The 16,248-nt window shown below is 37.4% G+C and overlaps 1 protein-coding gene across 1 annotated transcript in view; it reads left to right on the top strand.

Annotated features, from left to right (window-relative positions):
• LOC135156723 (uncharacterized) overlaps positions 1-16,248 on the top strand; it is a 38,604-nt gene continuing 22,356 nt past the window's right edge. Inside the window, exons 1-2 of the mRNA XM_064109759.1 lie at positions 1-303; positions 1,488-1,522. Coding sequence (XP_063965829.1) covers positions 1-303; positions 1,488-1,522 — 338 coding nt within the window. The remainder of the gene's footprint in view (positions 304-1,487; positions 1,523-16,248) is intronic.

Below are 16,248 nucleotides of genomic sequence, written 5' to 3'. Positions count from 1 at the left end.
ATGATTGTACATGAGAAGACAGTGGAGAGAAAGAGAGATAACTACGGTGATGCAATGCAAGGAGAAGGAGCAGAAAGACAAGGAATGGAGAGCAAGAAGGAAAAGGAAGAGGGGGTAAAGAAAGATAAGAGGAGAGATGGAGATGATATTAAGGAGGAGGAGAAGAAGAAGAAGAAGAAGAAAAAGTGGAAGAAGACGAGGAGGAGAAAGAAGAAGAAGAAGAAGAAGAAAAAGAGGAGGAGGAAGAAGAAGAAGAAAAAAAAGAAGGAGGAGGAGAAGAAGAAGAAGGTGAAAATAACGAAAGTAAGAAAGGAAGAAAGAAATGTTTACCGAAGCTAAATTTTGTCTTTAGTGCGGAATTTCTATAATATTTTCTTTTTTTCAGAGAATGTCACATTATCATTGCATCATCTGATCATCGAACCATACTCTGAAGATATTAGGCGTAAAATGTCAAGTATTCAAATTACATACTTCATATAATACAATTCACACTTCCTCAAGTACATTTATGTTATTCCTAATGAACATGAAATTGTTGTGACTGGAAATCGAATGATGAATATACCGCACATACTTACATAAATTATTAATGATATCGTTTTTAGGTTCGTACAATTATTATAATATTTCTTGCAACTTTCATTACGTTGAAAGGCGGTGCAGAGGTGGATCCACGATTTCCCAGGGGGGGGGGGGTTTTGTTAAAAATAGCAAGCAAAGTTGACAAGCAAAAAAAAAAAAGTCAGTAGAAGGGGGGTTTCGGATTCCGGTGACCAGGGATCGATTACCACTTGGTCCGCTAGTGCCATTTGGTATAGAATTAATCTTCATTACCAGATCCTTCGGAGAGGACCTTCAGCAGTCGGTCCTCTGGTTGCTAGCTTACAAGCGTCATGCTTTCTTAGTAATCAGGTAAAAAAAATCAACACGATTTACCATTAACCGAAATGGAGGTCATTCTTTTCAGGGAAAAATGTGGCAAGCAAAAAAAGTCCTCATTTGCTTATGCACGACATATTTTCCTAGAAATATTTGTTTGTCTCTAAAAGGAGGGGGGGGGGGGGGGTACGGGCCAGATGTGCCCCTACCTGGATTCGTAAATTGCCAATTCGTCTACTACTACTTTCGTTTAGTCTTATGCCATTCCGTCCACCAATATTTCGTCTAACAAGCATTTGGTCCAATCATCACTTCGTCTAATCACCATTTCGTCTCGTAACCAGTTGGTCTAATAATCATCTCATTTAAATTCATTAGACCAAATGGTATATTGACTAAATGGCTATTGGACCAACTGGTTATTAGATGAAATGGTGAGTGGACGAATTGGCAATTAGACCGTGTAGATAGTGGACGAAAGATGGTAGACGAAATAGACGAGGTGGCAATTGGAAGAATTGGAAATAAACCCCTGGATTCGCAACTGGTGGATCAACTTTGTCAAAAAATAAAATTAACCAATTTCGTTTAATGGGTCTCACCAGTCAGTTGTAGAAGCTATAGAAGGTGGGTTCCTCGGGTGAGGGGCTTCACCTACCCCTCCGAATTAAAATGATAACAACTCGACCAGGGTTTCATATCTTATTATTTTGTTGGATTACCCCCCCCCCCCCATGCAAAAAAAAAGGAAAAAAAAAACTTTGTCTCGATCAATTATAATCCCTCTTCATTTACATTCCTTGTCTTCCCCTTTCTCCAACTTCTCTGCTCTCACTCGCCTTGCTCGCTCGGTTTGCTATCCACTGGTTTCATAACATGCATAATAAAAATCATAGCGGAATATTTACCAGACAACAAAGGGAAAGGGCGGCTTTGGGCTGCACATAAAGAAACCTATCAAGATTGATGATATAGGGCAATAATCAATCATGGCCCATATTTATAAACTTCATAGCGGTTGGTCAAGTAATCGATCCGCATTTGCTGGTATAATGGATTCTAAAAGGATGCGACATTATTTTATAACCTGATACCATCATGATTATAAGAGTATAACAATCCATGTTATTGATGTAAGTCTATATTTGTAGGGGTTAACACTTCAAGTAGTTTGTTGTTGACGTTTGATCTACACCCTTAAATTTGATGTCCGTATCGCATTTCATAAAGAATTAAAGATGCTTTTCTACAATCAATTAATGTATCAGTGTCTGTATTAAGGGGCTGCGCCATGGAGGGGGGGGGGGGTGGCTGTCGTCGACTGCCCCCTTTAAAATTTAAAGTAGTTATAATAATAGTAATAATATATACAAAATTTATAACGCGCTTTATACGGACGTTTCAAAGCGCTAAGAAAGAAAAAAAAGGAAAGAGAAAATACATATACAAGATATGTCAGTAAAAGATCAACAAAGAAACTGAAAGTGAAAACATTATTATACAAAAATCAATTATGCATACAAATATGAGATAATCGGTAAAAAAATACAACTTAAATACAATAGGGTCGATAATCATGTGAGTAAATTCAAACAATCCTAATAATCAAGAACACAATCCGACTTAAACAAAATAAAAACAATGCAAATTAACTAAGGGATATAATTTCATACAAAACACAATGAAAGCGAAAGATGGGATGGTGAAAGCTTTTGAAAGATTTTGGTTTCAAGGAGGGACTTAAACAGTCCTAATGATGGTGCTTTGATGGTGCATTAATGGTGAAGATTATGAGAAACGCTACAATATCCCTATAATTCAACTGAATTTGAGGGTGGTGTGGCCCCAGGGTGTGTTCCCCCCACCCATCAGTATATCCCGATGCCACTCTTGTCTTGATTTTTAGACCTGTAGCTATTAGACCGCATTACAGAATTCATTTTCAAATTTTACCTCTTTATTCATTTTAATGACATCATTTCTTGTTTAATAAACTTGAAAACTGCACATATTAAAAGAATCAATATATTTATAACGACCGTGGAGAAAGAATTCGTCTTGTATGGTGGAATGATCACTACTGGATGTACACATCAGACGTCGCCTGCGATCAAGCTTCAATGCGTGGTGTAGCGCCATCATCCGTTACATTATAGTTATTCATCGTCACTGTAATATTTCGTTTCCCACGGGCATGGCAGATTGTGGGGGCTGTGCCTATCGGAGAGTGAGGTTCCTCATCACATCAAGATAAGAAAAGTCATCAGAATAGATGATAAAGCTCTATCAAGGTGGGAGAGGTAGCAAACTCCTCATCTTCGATAATTATGACTGATAAGAGATCACTTTGTATTATTCTAGCCTTCTCCTCCCTTCTTCTTCTCCTCCTCCTTCTCCTTCTTCTTTTCTTCTCCTCCTCCTCCTTCTTTTCTTCTTCTTCTTATTCTCCTCCTCCTTATTCTTCTACTCCTCCTCCTCCTTCTTCTTTTCTTCTCCTTCTTCTCCTCCTTCTTCTTCTTCTTTTCTTCTCCTCCTCCTCCTTCTTTTCTTCTTCTTCTTATTCTCCTCCTCCTTATTCTTCTACTCCTCCTCCTCCTCCTTCTTCTTCTTCTCCTCCTCCTCCTCCTTCTTTTCTTTTTCTTCTTTTCTTCTTCTTCTTCTTTTCTTCTTTTACTTCTTCTCCTTCTTCTTCTCCAACTTCTTCTTCGTCTTCTTCTTCTTCTTTTTCTTCTTATTATGTATACCGAATTAAAAAAATATATATATTCTTGGGGGGAGAAAATGACATCTCATTGATTTTCTATTACTCGCTGTATGGGGAAGGTTTAATCCCTCTAAAAAAGAACATGTATCTGCTAAATTCTCAATTCAATGATAGCGCCAGATGAGCAATATCCACATTTAAAAATTCATTTTTTTGTAGGATAAGAAATTGGTACCAAGCTCACATGAGGACCATAATTTAAACCATGGACTTGACAGCCCCATGTTATAACTGTCATATCTCGACAGCGCTGAATACTAATGAGCAGACTAATGATAATGAGCTCATTATGAGAATTGCCATAGACATGGCAGCCAAGTCTTTTGCAATAGTAGACCTACGAAATTGGTCGAGTGGGGGTACAGTTCAGAATAGACACCCCCATCTCTAACTCTCTCTTTGCCCCCCCCCCCCCCATTCCCCCTCTCTTCTCTCTTTCTCATCTAAAATCTATCTGTTTTTTTTCCTGCATACGCGTAATGTAGGAAAATGTTACTTCCCCAAACCATGAAATAGGTTAGGCCTATTCAGACGGCCGGGGACGGACGGGGGGAGGAGGGGGGGGGGGGGCTGACGTTACCCAATGTTACAATATGTTACGCATGATTGTTCTTTAATTTGTGTTTATTTTTCATTGTCTTATGTTTAAATAAATATTGGGAAAAAATAATAACTTTTCGGCCTCCTATCATATTTTAAACGATGCTAATGTTTCACACAATGCAGCGTACGCCCGTCGTATATCGTTATACCATAGAGCTATTGTCAATGCGGTTATATTATTGTTTATATCCCTATTTGGCCACGATTACCCATCATTGCATAACTCACCATTTTGTAGCGGTCCAACGTTAGGTCGCAGTTGTGGACGAGCAATTACGTAATCATCGTCCTCTTTGCGGTTTAGGCTGGTCATTCATCAAGAAGGCTTTACCAGGAAATCGAGGCGAGATGGATATCGTGACGAGCAGAGGACGGAGCTAATGAGATGATCACGTAGATATCTTCGAGAAGATTTCCACGCATTCTTGTTCTTACAAAACAAAGAAATACTGACATGGATTTCCTAGGAAAATCATTTTTGACACTGAAAAACATAGCGGGATGTAAAAATTATATATGGTCCTTGCTATTTTGATGACCTAGGAATATTCTTTTTATTCTTTTCAGAGAACAATTCCACGAATTCCTATTCTTAAAAGACATAGAAATACTGACTACGATTTCCTTAGAACATCCTTTTTGACATTGAAAAACATAGCTTGATGAAGAAATGATATGTTCTGGTTCCTGTTATTATTTTGATGACCTAGGAATATTCTTTTCAGAAGGGAACTATTCTTATGATTTGACAATGAGCAGCAAGCGGTTGTATCATTCGATCCATGATTATTCCAAAAACATACTCACGGACTCTAGGAGCGCTGTCAACTTCATTTTCATAGAAGGAGCATACACAGTTTATTTTAATAGATTTACGAATGTTTATATGGGTCCAGGCATCTAATGAGATAACTGGCATAAGGATTGCACCAAGATCGACACTGATATCTTGCATGCTACTCACTTTACCTATATTTTAATTCTTACTTAATTCTTACTTTTTCTAAATTCTTTCATCCCCTTCACCAACCTGATTGGTCTTCTCTACTCACTAATGCCCCTTTTGTCTCCTTGTTTCTAGTGTTGATATAGCTTGTCTGTGTTCTATATTATGGTTGTTCCACTTTATATGTTTGTCATTTTGCCTCCGACGAAGATTCTGCTTGGATCGAAAGCTTAGGCTCCTTAATTCTAAATTACTTAGTTATTAACTTGCTAACTTATTAAAGTACTTACTAACGTACTTACTTACTTACTAACGTACTTATTTACTTGCTAACTAACTAATTTTTTTTCTTAACTTAATGTTCACGGATATTTCATATTCCTGTCACAAAGACATTGTATTTAAAATTTAAAGTATATTCGACAAAAATTAATGGTCATGTATTGTAATGGATCTAATATTCATACGCAGTCTGATTATTTCATATACAGTCTCTTCCTTGTCCAATTACTTAAATAGTCATCGCCCAATTTACATTCATAATTATTTTCAGAATAGATATTCATTTGAACTGAGGTGAACTTAAGAGGATGATTTGGTTGAAATAATGAAAGCAGGACATTTCACAGTACTGAGGCGATTAGTTCAGTTATGACGCATGCGCACCAGGAAATTACTCTAATATTTTCGGTAATTTGTTCCCATTCATGGCCGGCCCCAGTTTGGGTTTACCTTAAAGGTTTCATTATTATTATATTTTTATAACGTGTCGATATAGAAATTATTTAATTTGAAGCAACGGCCTTTCTGGTATTACACAAGCAACCATTTATGGTGATTTTGTATTCCCTTTATAGTAGGATGACGATGGTATTTAGAAGCGATTGGTCATCTTGACAACAATAGCACTATTGTTTTAAAAATCTTACTATTATGACTCCCGGCTTGGCCTTTTGTTTATCAGATGAGCATCGTTATAAAGCAAGGAAATTCAGTTTTGAACATATTATTAATAAAATTACCATTATCCTTTAAAAGTGTGAAATTGGTGTGGAGGTCGTGTATCCGACATGGTTACTCAGCATGAATTACGACTTAACCTGTTTTTCGTTCCATTACGAGGTCAACCAGACAAAACAAATTAACACGATAATGTTACGAATTAAAACATTAATATCGTAGCCTAATTGTTATAAGGTCGAATAATTGCTTTTGTCGATTTGTGTTTTTCACGAAGTCATCCTTGTTGAGTCAATGAACATAGCAGTGATCATGGTGATGAGAAAACACTATCTTTGACACAGTGGTTACCCCAGTTCAAATGTGTCCATTCCAAATTTCCTGTATTCATCAGATCAAACTTCAAGGGTTTTTTAAATTCCTCCCCTTTCCCTTCTACTCCCTAGCTCCCCTTATCTTTCAACTTTTTTTTTTTTTTTTTTTTTTTTTTTTTTTTGGGGGGGGGGGGGCGTTTTTGCGTCCCTTGACATTTGCGATCGAGCCCTCTCCCTTTCTCTTAATACACGCCACTAACAGTACCATATCACCCACACAAAATACCTTACTGACAAGGAGTGAGTAAATGAACCTTTGTAAACCATATTTTAAGATTTATAGAAGAAAATTAGGGCGATTATCACGAAAGTACTTGTGTTACACTTTTTGGATTCGGCAGATGACGCATTTCATTTGTTTTTCTAAATGTTCAACCAACAAATAGACTATAGGCCGTGACGATATTAACAGAAATAATAACTAAAATTCAGTTTGTTTTTTTAATTTCAACTAAACGTAATCAAAAGCGACTGAAAAAACACTATCGTTTGTAAAATCACGTATAACTTTGCGATCGTTTTATGAAACCAGTCCGAAGGTCTGATGATAGTATGCAGACCTCTTGAGTTCATTAGCATGACGTACGATGCTTAGAATTTAGTCATGGTCATTATCTACATTAGAGGATTTAATAAATGCGCACAGTCTGGATACTAATTGCCAGCTGCTACATGGATGCCGAATTATATTAATGAACTCCTGTGGCATTTAAAGCGTCCTTCGTTCTTGAATTATCTGCTTATTGTTTTAATACAGGGACCAAAATGTTTTACCCAGTCATCGGATGGGAGGGGGGTGGCATACTCCAATTTGACCTTTGTGAAAGAGAAGCTACTTTTCCCAAAGCCCAGAGCTAAGGGGGGATAATGTTTCATTAGTAACAAAATAAGTTTCAACAATGATTATCTTACACAATAAATAAGGAGTCAATCATATTTTACATTCTTGGAGGACAAAATATGAATAAACATGATTTCATATGATGATCGAAATACAAAAAAGAATAAGTGGGAAAAAGACATCATCAGTTGGTCCAATGCATACGAGGACATGAATAGAACAGTTTCACCGAAAAAATGCAAAACTTTGAATTGTCATAACTTTGTTATTCATATTATTTTCAACCTGGAGTATCCCTAAGTCCAAAGCTGCATGAAGAAGACGACGGGCATAACTGAAGAAAGGTTATCGCAGACAATTACTCGGTGCCATTTCCATGGCCCTGGGAACGATTTGTTTTTTACTGGGGTTGCTGATGTAAATTTGAAAAGCAAAAAAAAATATTTTCACTACAAAATGGAAAATGGAGATGATATTACTCCCGAGAAATATGAAAAGCAAAAAACAAAACAAAAACAAACAAGCAAATTAAAAAGAGGTTTTCACTACAAACTACAAAATGGAGGTCAAATTGGTCCTCAGAAATTTGAAAAGCAAAGTTTCACTACAAAATGGAGATCAAATTGGTCCGGAGATATTCGAAAAGCGAAAAAAAAAAAAAATAATAAAAAAAAGGTTTTCACTACAAACTACAAAATTGAGGTCAAATTGGAGATCGAATTGGTCCCGGGATATTTGAAGAAAAAAAATGTTTTCAGTACAAACTACAAACTGGAGGTCAAATTGGTCCCGAGAAATATGAAAAGCAGAACAAAATGGTTTTACTACAAAATGAAGATAATTTTGGTTACATTTTTCAATTTTTACACATCTTTCAGAATACCTGGGGGTGCTGCTTATGGACAATAATAGACACAGCACATCTGCTTCTAAGGGCCATGGCCATGTCGCATCCATAAGACATCAAACGATGTTCTGAACCTATAACGGATACTGCTTTTTTGGCGGCATTCATTGTTGTAGAGGAGACCCTAGACTTATCGACCATGCCGAACAATGACCGTGACTCGATCGTTTCGGTTCCTCCATCACTGACAAGGCCGATGGAGACAGAATTCGATCCCGTCCAACAATCAATCACTTTGTCCTGAAAATAAATTATGATCGATTTTTTTGTAAAGTTCGTCTCTCTTTTACCCTATTCTAATCGGTCTGAAGACCTAGGAGATTCCGGAAGAAGTGCAATTGGCTCGGACCCAAGAGAGATGGATCGATACTTCAGGGACGAGAAATAGGAGACCTGGGACAAATTCCTCGAAATCGGATTATGTTTTTGTTTCGTTTAGCAAGATATCCAAGGTATTTTTTATGTATGCCTAGGTGTACCGCAGTCATACCAGTGGAATCGATTACAGATCGATCCAAACCATTACATTATATTCAATAACATAGTATCAAGTTCGGTTCGGAGTCCGTTCCAATTGTGTGACATGGACACAATTGGTTCTACAACAGGTGGTGATTTCGAGAAACTGCGAGGTCACTAGCCTTGATCTTAGTAGGTCCATGATCTTAGTATAGGCCTTGTATTCTACAAATACCAATATCGAGAGAACCTAGCAAAGGGATATATCCAAAAGGTGAAGCAGCAAAATTTGAACCAAAATGGAAACTGTAAACAACAAGAAAAGTGTCAGTCATTTCCCAAATAAACAAACCGATGGCCTACATGGGAGGAAGAGGGGGGGGGGGGGGTGTCTAGTATTACGGCAAGGGGCTTTGGTCATGTGCCTCTTTAGAGAAATTCTGAACTGGATACCTTCGAAGACCTCCATCCTATCATGAAACCCTATTGCAACCCTAACCCATAACCCTATATCTTCATCGAAAAAAAAAAACCCGGAGCAATTGTCGCCAGAGCAAATGTCGTGTCACTGCAGGGGTTAGCTGGGGCAACCGTTTATAAGAGCTAAAGGTGCAATACACTCGACAAATAAAATAATTATTATTATTACAAATATATAAAACAACGAAATACGACAAAAAGAGGGGGAAATGCAAGTGAGTGTTTGTGTGACGGTCTGTTTATGTTTATTTTCTTTGTTTCTTGCTCAAAAATGCCGACTAATAAAAATTGGTCACTAAAATGGGAGAGTGCTTTATCGCTCGACTATATACGAGCGACTGAAAATGTAACATATATGTATTTCACCATATTTATATCCTTTGCCCCCTCTACCTCCCCCTTTCAAATCTTTCCTATATATCCTTATATCATTGCTGCCAAACATGCTTTGAATCTATATAATACTCCTTATTCGAGCATATACTCATTATTCGAGCATATACTCGTATTTCTTTTTCTTCAAACTTGTCAAAAGACGGTAGATACACCCGACACTGGGGAATGGAGTATCGTCCCTGCATTACGAACCATACCAAAATCCCTTAATTGCCATTTTATACCATTGTACTTTAAAAGACGGTATTGGTAATTTTGCTCGTAATTTTCGTCTTAAGAGGGGAATAAACCTATATACCTCTGCTTTAATATCACATCTTCTCATGTAGAGTGCAACGGTAATCTTTCTTTGTAAATTACACACGCTTAGAGTTTTCCTGGTTTCTTTAAATTAAAATTAAAATCTGCTCGGATTGACGTATTTCTTCTACCTTCGCCTAATGGTCGATTGCTAAATGAAAATTATCAATTCGGCTGAATGAGTCTTATATGATATTATATAAATGACCAAAATGTGAAATAATTCAAAGTTTTTAATCTCTTCGATAGAATTTGATCAAGATATTGCAAAAATGAGGAAAGGCGGAAAGGAAAGAATGGACGCATGTATGGACAATTATGAAGAAACGAGGGAGAGAAAAAAGCATATGAAAAGAAGAAACAAGGCAAGGCAAAGAAATGACGTGGAGATTAAAATCCCAACCATCATCCAGAATGGTTTTCTGTCTCTTTCCCATTTTTCTCCCGTCGTCATAGTAACGACACATACTTTCTCCCTTCTATTTGTTTTTGTTTTTTAAATGCCAGGGAGCAAGATGATTAGACACACCCTGAAATCAAATATTCAGACTGGAAGTAAGGAAAACACCATTGATAGTTGATCAACCCTGCTCTTACAGCTTAAAGGGGAAGTTCACCCTGATAAAAAATTTTATTGTAAAAATATGAAATATACAGGGCTATCGCGCATTCGCTTTATAGCCATTCTTTTCTTCTACCTACCTCTTCCCCTCCCCTCCTTTCCCTCTGCATCCCTCCTCCACCTTCTCCTCTCCCCCTCACCTTATCCTCCTTCAATCTCGCATCTGCCTTCCTCTCCCATCCTAGGCTCCTCTTTCCCGACGCCCCCTCTCCTCCTCCTCCCTCTTCCTTTTCATTCTCCCATCTTCCCCTCCTAATCTCACACCCTCCTCCTCCTCACCCATCTCCTACTCCACCACCTCCCTTTCTCCCTCCTCTTCCTGGCCTCATCTTTCCCTCCTCCTCTTCCACTCTCTCTCTCTCCTCTATTCTCTCTCGTCCTCCCTTCCTCATCCACCACATCCTATTATCCCACCCTCTCAATCTCCTTCCACTCCCCTCCTCCTTCTATCGCTCTCTCATCCTCCATTCCCTCTCACCCTCCCGTCTTCCTCCACCACCTCCTATGACCACTCTACCCTCATTCTCCTAGCCCCCTCATCTCCCCCTCCTTCACGCCCATTCCCTCTTCCTCCTCCCTCCCACTCCTCTTTTCCCTCTCACCCTCCCCATCCTCCACTACATCCTATTATCCATCCCTCTCACCCTCCTTCTCCTGGCCTCATATTCCCCTCTTCCTTCCCTTCCTCTCAGCAGTCACCACTTCCTATAAGACCCCTCCATCTCACGCTCTCCCCTGAGCTCCTCATCTTTTCACCTTTCATCCTTCCTCCTTCTTCCCATTCCATTCCATCCCTCCCCTCCTCCTCCTCCAGCTCCTCATATCCCTCACCCTGTCCTCTTCTATCTATACTGCTCTCCATCCCCTCCTCTGCCTCTTAATCCTCCCATCTCCCCTCTCACCGCCTTCTCTTCTCCCCTCTATCGGCGTATCTATTTATTTTCGTTGATTCTCCGAGCGACCATTGCGTGCCAGACGATAAATTGAAGAGCTATGTAGTAATGACATTGGACCCACGCCTTGTCTTTCACGTTGGGTTCAAACCAAAGCAGTCTTGCACGCAGACAAAAGTAAATACCGAGTGTGAGCATAGCTGGTCTGCAATCCTCTATGCCATGTCAAGTCAATTCCTATCCGCCGTTACATAATAATGTCCCTGTTTTAATTGTGAAGACCGTCAATAAGTGTATGAGCCCCCATAGAATAGGTATGGATTGAAGCAACTATACATGTATAGGCCTACAGGGTAATTTGTTAATTTGACTAAATGATTACTATAGTTTCTATCATTAACTTGTCTATATAAATGAAATAATTGAATGCTCATTTTGGTACCATCATCATCATCATCATCATCAACATCATCATCATCATCATCACCATCATCATCTCCACCATCACCATCATCATCTCCATCATCATCTCCATCATCATCGTCATCATCATCATCATCGTCATCATCGTCATCATCATCATCATATGCACTGTTCATGTGATATCGAGTTGAATAGAATTGAAGTGAATAAAACTGATTTTTGTTTATTTTCGTATAAAAAATAGACTATTGGCCTACAGATGGAAGGAAAAGGATTAATCAATGGTTTCCAATGAATTGGAATAATGAAAATAATGAAAACATAAAAATTGGGATGGGATTACTTGGAAAGTCACATGTACATGACTCCCTCGGAGTATCAAGATAATATTTTCAATTACAAAATAAAGAACGATCTGATATCAAAAATAATGCGAGCACGATTTGTAAATAGGACATAGGCCTACTGTTGAGGGAAATTTGGTTTTGAGAAATGACAGCAAACATATGTCAATTATCCGTTGAAAGTAGAATTTTAAGTTGGCCTGAAATTATAGGCAAATAGAAAACAATACTACAAATTTTAACATTTCCTTATTTTCTGTTTTGATATTTTGACAGACTGGATTGTGGTGTATATTTTTCCGAAAATGACCAAGCTACGGCCTACTTCTTCCAACTGGCCAAATCTATACAATCCCAATGTACACAGTATAGGCCTACATATTGTGACGTGTACAGGCCTTTATATGGAAAACATATACCTTCAGAAGTTGGAAGTAACCGATGGACATTCTTTTGTGACGGACACTTGTTTGGATGACACCTCTTCAAGTTCTGGTGGCCGCTAATCAAAGAAGATGGGCAAAGTCTGTTGGATCTTCGGATTTGCGTGGGCGAACACACAGACAGGGGACAGGTAATGTTAGGACAAGAACAGAGCAGACATTGGATGGACATAAGGATGTGTGCGTGTGGGGGTGTATGTGTGTGTGGGGGGGGGGGTGTTACGGCACATTCTGGCAAAGTGCATATTACGTAAATCAACTCAATGAGGCATTTACCAAGTTTTTGATATTTTTTCTTTTCATTTATTTTACATGAAATACCTCATTTTCTTTTATTTATGAGAAAATTGAGACAGTTCTCATTTTTTTAGTTCAAAATGATAAACTTATTACAGATTGCAATAAAACAGATGAGCTGTGAATTTTGACGAGAAGTATGTCGTAAAATGCTGCAGGCACTTATGTTTTTAATTAGATGTTTTCTGATGAAAGTAACTGACCTTAAAGTCTATTTCAAATCTTGGTAAGCCGCCCCCTACAAAACGCATGTTAAAATAACAATAGACATGATAGATAATAGGTATACAAAATTATGCGTACCCTAAAACAGACAAAGGTGATGAGAAAGGTTATGATGAAAAGAAGCAAATTTACCGAAATTTACTGTTTGATCTTAAAGGTAAATTCCAGTTGTGGTAACGATCTCAAAATGAGTTCATACAGAATCCAATGAAATTGTCACCTAATAATTATTGTTTGGATCTATAAATGAAAAAATATGTGCCTAATGACTCTGGTAGAAAATGTGTAATTGCTGAGAATAAGCAAAATGAGCACGGAATTCCCACGGGGGAATTCCATCAAATGTCGGGTATTTTTATCAAGGAATATTAAAGGAGAATGAAACTCTTGGAGCAAGTTAGCTTTTGTGAAAGCAGAAAAATCAAAGAATAAGATCAACAAAACTTTGAGTAAAATAGGACTAGCGATAAAAGAGTTATAAGCATTTGAATGTCGAGATCACTAATGCTATGGAGATCCTCCCATTGGCAATGCGACCAAGATCTGTGATGTCACACACGTACAACTCTCCCATTTGGACACTGAAAATATACCCCAAAACATCTCTTTTTGCTTATTCTAATCATATGACAAACGATTCATCAATGGTATAATGTTGTGAAACTTCTGTACTTGTGATCTCATAAAGAGAACACCTCACCTTGTGATAGACTCTATAAAAGTGAGAATATAAAGTGAAATAAGTACTAGAGTAATGAGGGAGTTGTACGTGTGTGATATCACAGATCTTGGTCGCATTGCCGATGGGAGGATCTACATGGCACTAGTGATCTCAATATTTAAATGCTCATAACTTTCTTATTATTCATTCAATCTTCCTCAAACTTTCAACAATATGTTTCTTTGATTTTTCTCTTTGATATGGATTCAGCTGGTTTCAAGGGTTTCATTCTCCTTTAATACACTGTCTGTGTTAGTGATCATCAGAATTATGGGTTTTCAGCTAAGATTTCATGATTTTACAAAGATAAGTTTACAATAATGTACCAGATGTAGATCAATGATGATAGTGTGAAGATTAACCTTGATTTTAAAGACTAAGGCCCGTATTCTGATAGCAGGTTTAATTTAACCCTAGTTTAAAGTTAACCCTGGTTTTACTAAACCTCCTCTAAACATCACCTCTGGTCTAAGTGTAGTTTAAATATTTTGGTGTTCTGATAGCCGGGTTTAACTAAACCTGGGTTAAACACGGGTTTACAATTATTTTTGGAAACAATAACCCTCTTTTAACCAAGACTAGCACCTTCGTCATGAACTTGAAATAATAAGTCATGACAATATACATGTATAATTATACTATATTATGTTTAGTTTTTTTTTGATAATTCTCATTGATCAATATCAAACTGATTATATTTGTTATTTATTGTTATTCAATAAAGAGAATCCTGTGGAATTGTAAAAAACGAAATGACAATCAAAATTTTATTTCAATACTAACACAGCGCATATGTATCTTGGGATACAAACTAGCCAGCTGATAATTAGGCTTACCATGGAACAAAATTTCATTTTCTATTTAAACGTGGATGTCTTTTTTGTAATACTACTAATAATAAAAATCATTTTAGACCTTATTTTATCTTAATCTCCAAAGAATTAGTAAAAATGCCCCTTTAAAAATAAAGTGAATTTATAGATGGGGCGAGGGGGGGGGGGCAGATTGTCCATTAACAGAATTTATATCAAATTTTCATTTTTTGTTACTTGCTGTCAGAAAAAAAAACACGGGAAAGGGCTGCGGAAAATGGTGGTGACAGTTGACCCTCCCCCTTTTAAATGTGCTTGTCTGAGAAAAAAAAACTTACCCCTTCTGACGTCAGAATGAAGGCCGGTTTTCGTGATAATCGATGCCACTAAAATGTTTCTTTTGAAAAATTCATTTTCATTCTAGATTCACTAAATCCCCCTTTTAACTCTGATTTAAAAAATTACAGATTACTGTATGCTGTTTACTAGTTGTTAATTATAGAGAGATTCTTTATTCCTTTTTTTTCTCTTTCCTTTTTATGCAGAGAATAAAAAGAACCTTGAAATTTATTTCATGACGAATTAACCAGTTCAAAACGAACTCTTTTGCATACATAATTATAGAATACAACTTTTAAACATATGCAATTCAACATATTTGCTATTGTTTAAGTCGTTTTGTTTGTTTAAATTATGTTAACAGGCATTGATGATAAACCTGAACTTGAAAGAAAAAATCTTTTAGCATTTTTCGACTGATTATAGGTCGACATGGCTGGTCGGAAGTGGCTGTCTAGTCTCCGTTTAAGACTGTCACATGATTTAATCATTTCAGACGTTTGTGTCATACCAACGCCCGAGTTCCATGTCCTAGCCATTATTCCTTGATGATATAATCTTATCTTAATCCTTACTTTCCCCTCAATTACTAAATAAAATTCGGTCAAATTCAAGCTGACGGTTCTTATAGAGCAAGCCTGTTCCAAACCTGCGCGGTATAATCAGAAACAAACCGCCCGTTCTTTTGTAGGTCAGAATATTTTCTGTTCCATCTTTTCTAGATCAACAGCTGTCATGAACTGAGTTTTCCTTTATCATTAACATATTACTGAGACAACAATAGCATTGTTAAAGCTAACTTATGCTTCCATGTTTAACAGAACATAAATAGGGGGGATTTTGGGGAAATTGGTAACAACTGCGCGGTATTTACGAAGCCGGAAATCCTGCACATATAATTACATTTCAAATAGATTTGAATGGACACTTGCCTTCTGGCATAAGGCAAAAAATATATTCTAACCACAGGCCCACAAGTTACAAGTTGCAAATCCAAACGAATCAAGTCCAGTTTTATCACACTGTCGATAATAGGTCAATTTTCGTACATAAATTCATTCTTTGTGGGGGAAAATAATGCAGGGTTTCTTTCATGTGTAGATTTACGGGGCGGGGGGGGGGGGGGCATTTTTGGTCAGAAATTAATCGAAAGTCTCCCCACAAAAAAAATAAAAATAAATAAATAAAATAAAGGGGATCGTCACTCATAAATGATG

Source organism: Lytechinus pictus, chromosome 14 (assembly GCF_037042905.1).
Source record: "Lytechinus pictus isolate F3 Inbred chromosome 14, Lp3.0, whole genome shotgun sequence".
Lineage (NCBI taxonomy): Eukaryota > Metazoa > Echinodermata > Echinoidea > Temnopleuroida > Toxopneustidae > Lytechinus > Lytechinus pictus.
The sequence above is the reverse complement of the archived record's forward strand: the minus strand, read 5'-3'. Positions and strand labels throughout refer to the sequence as shown.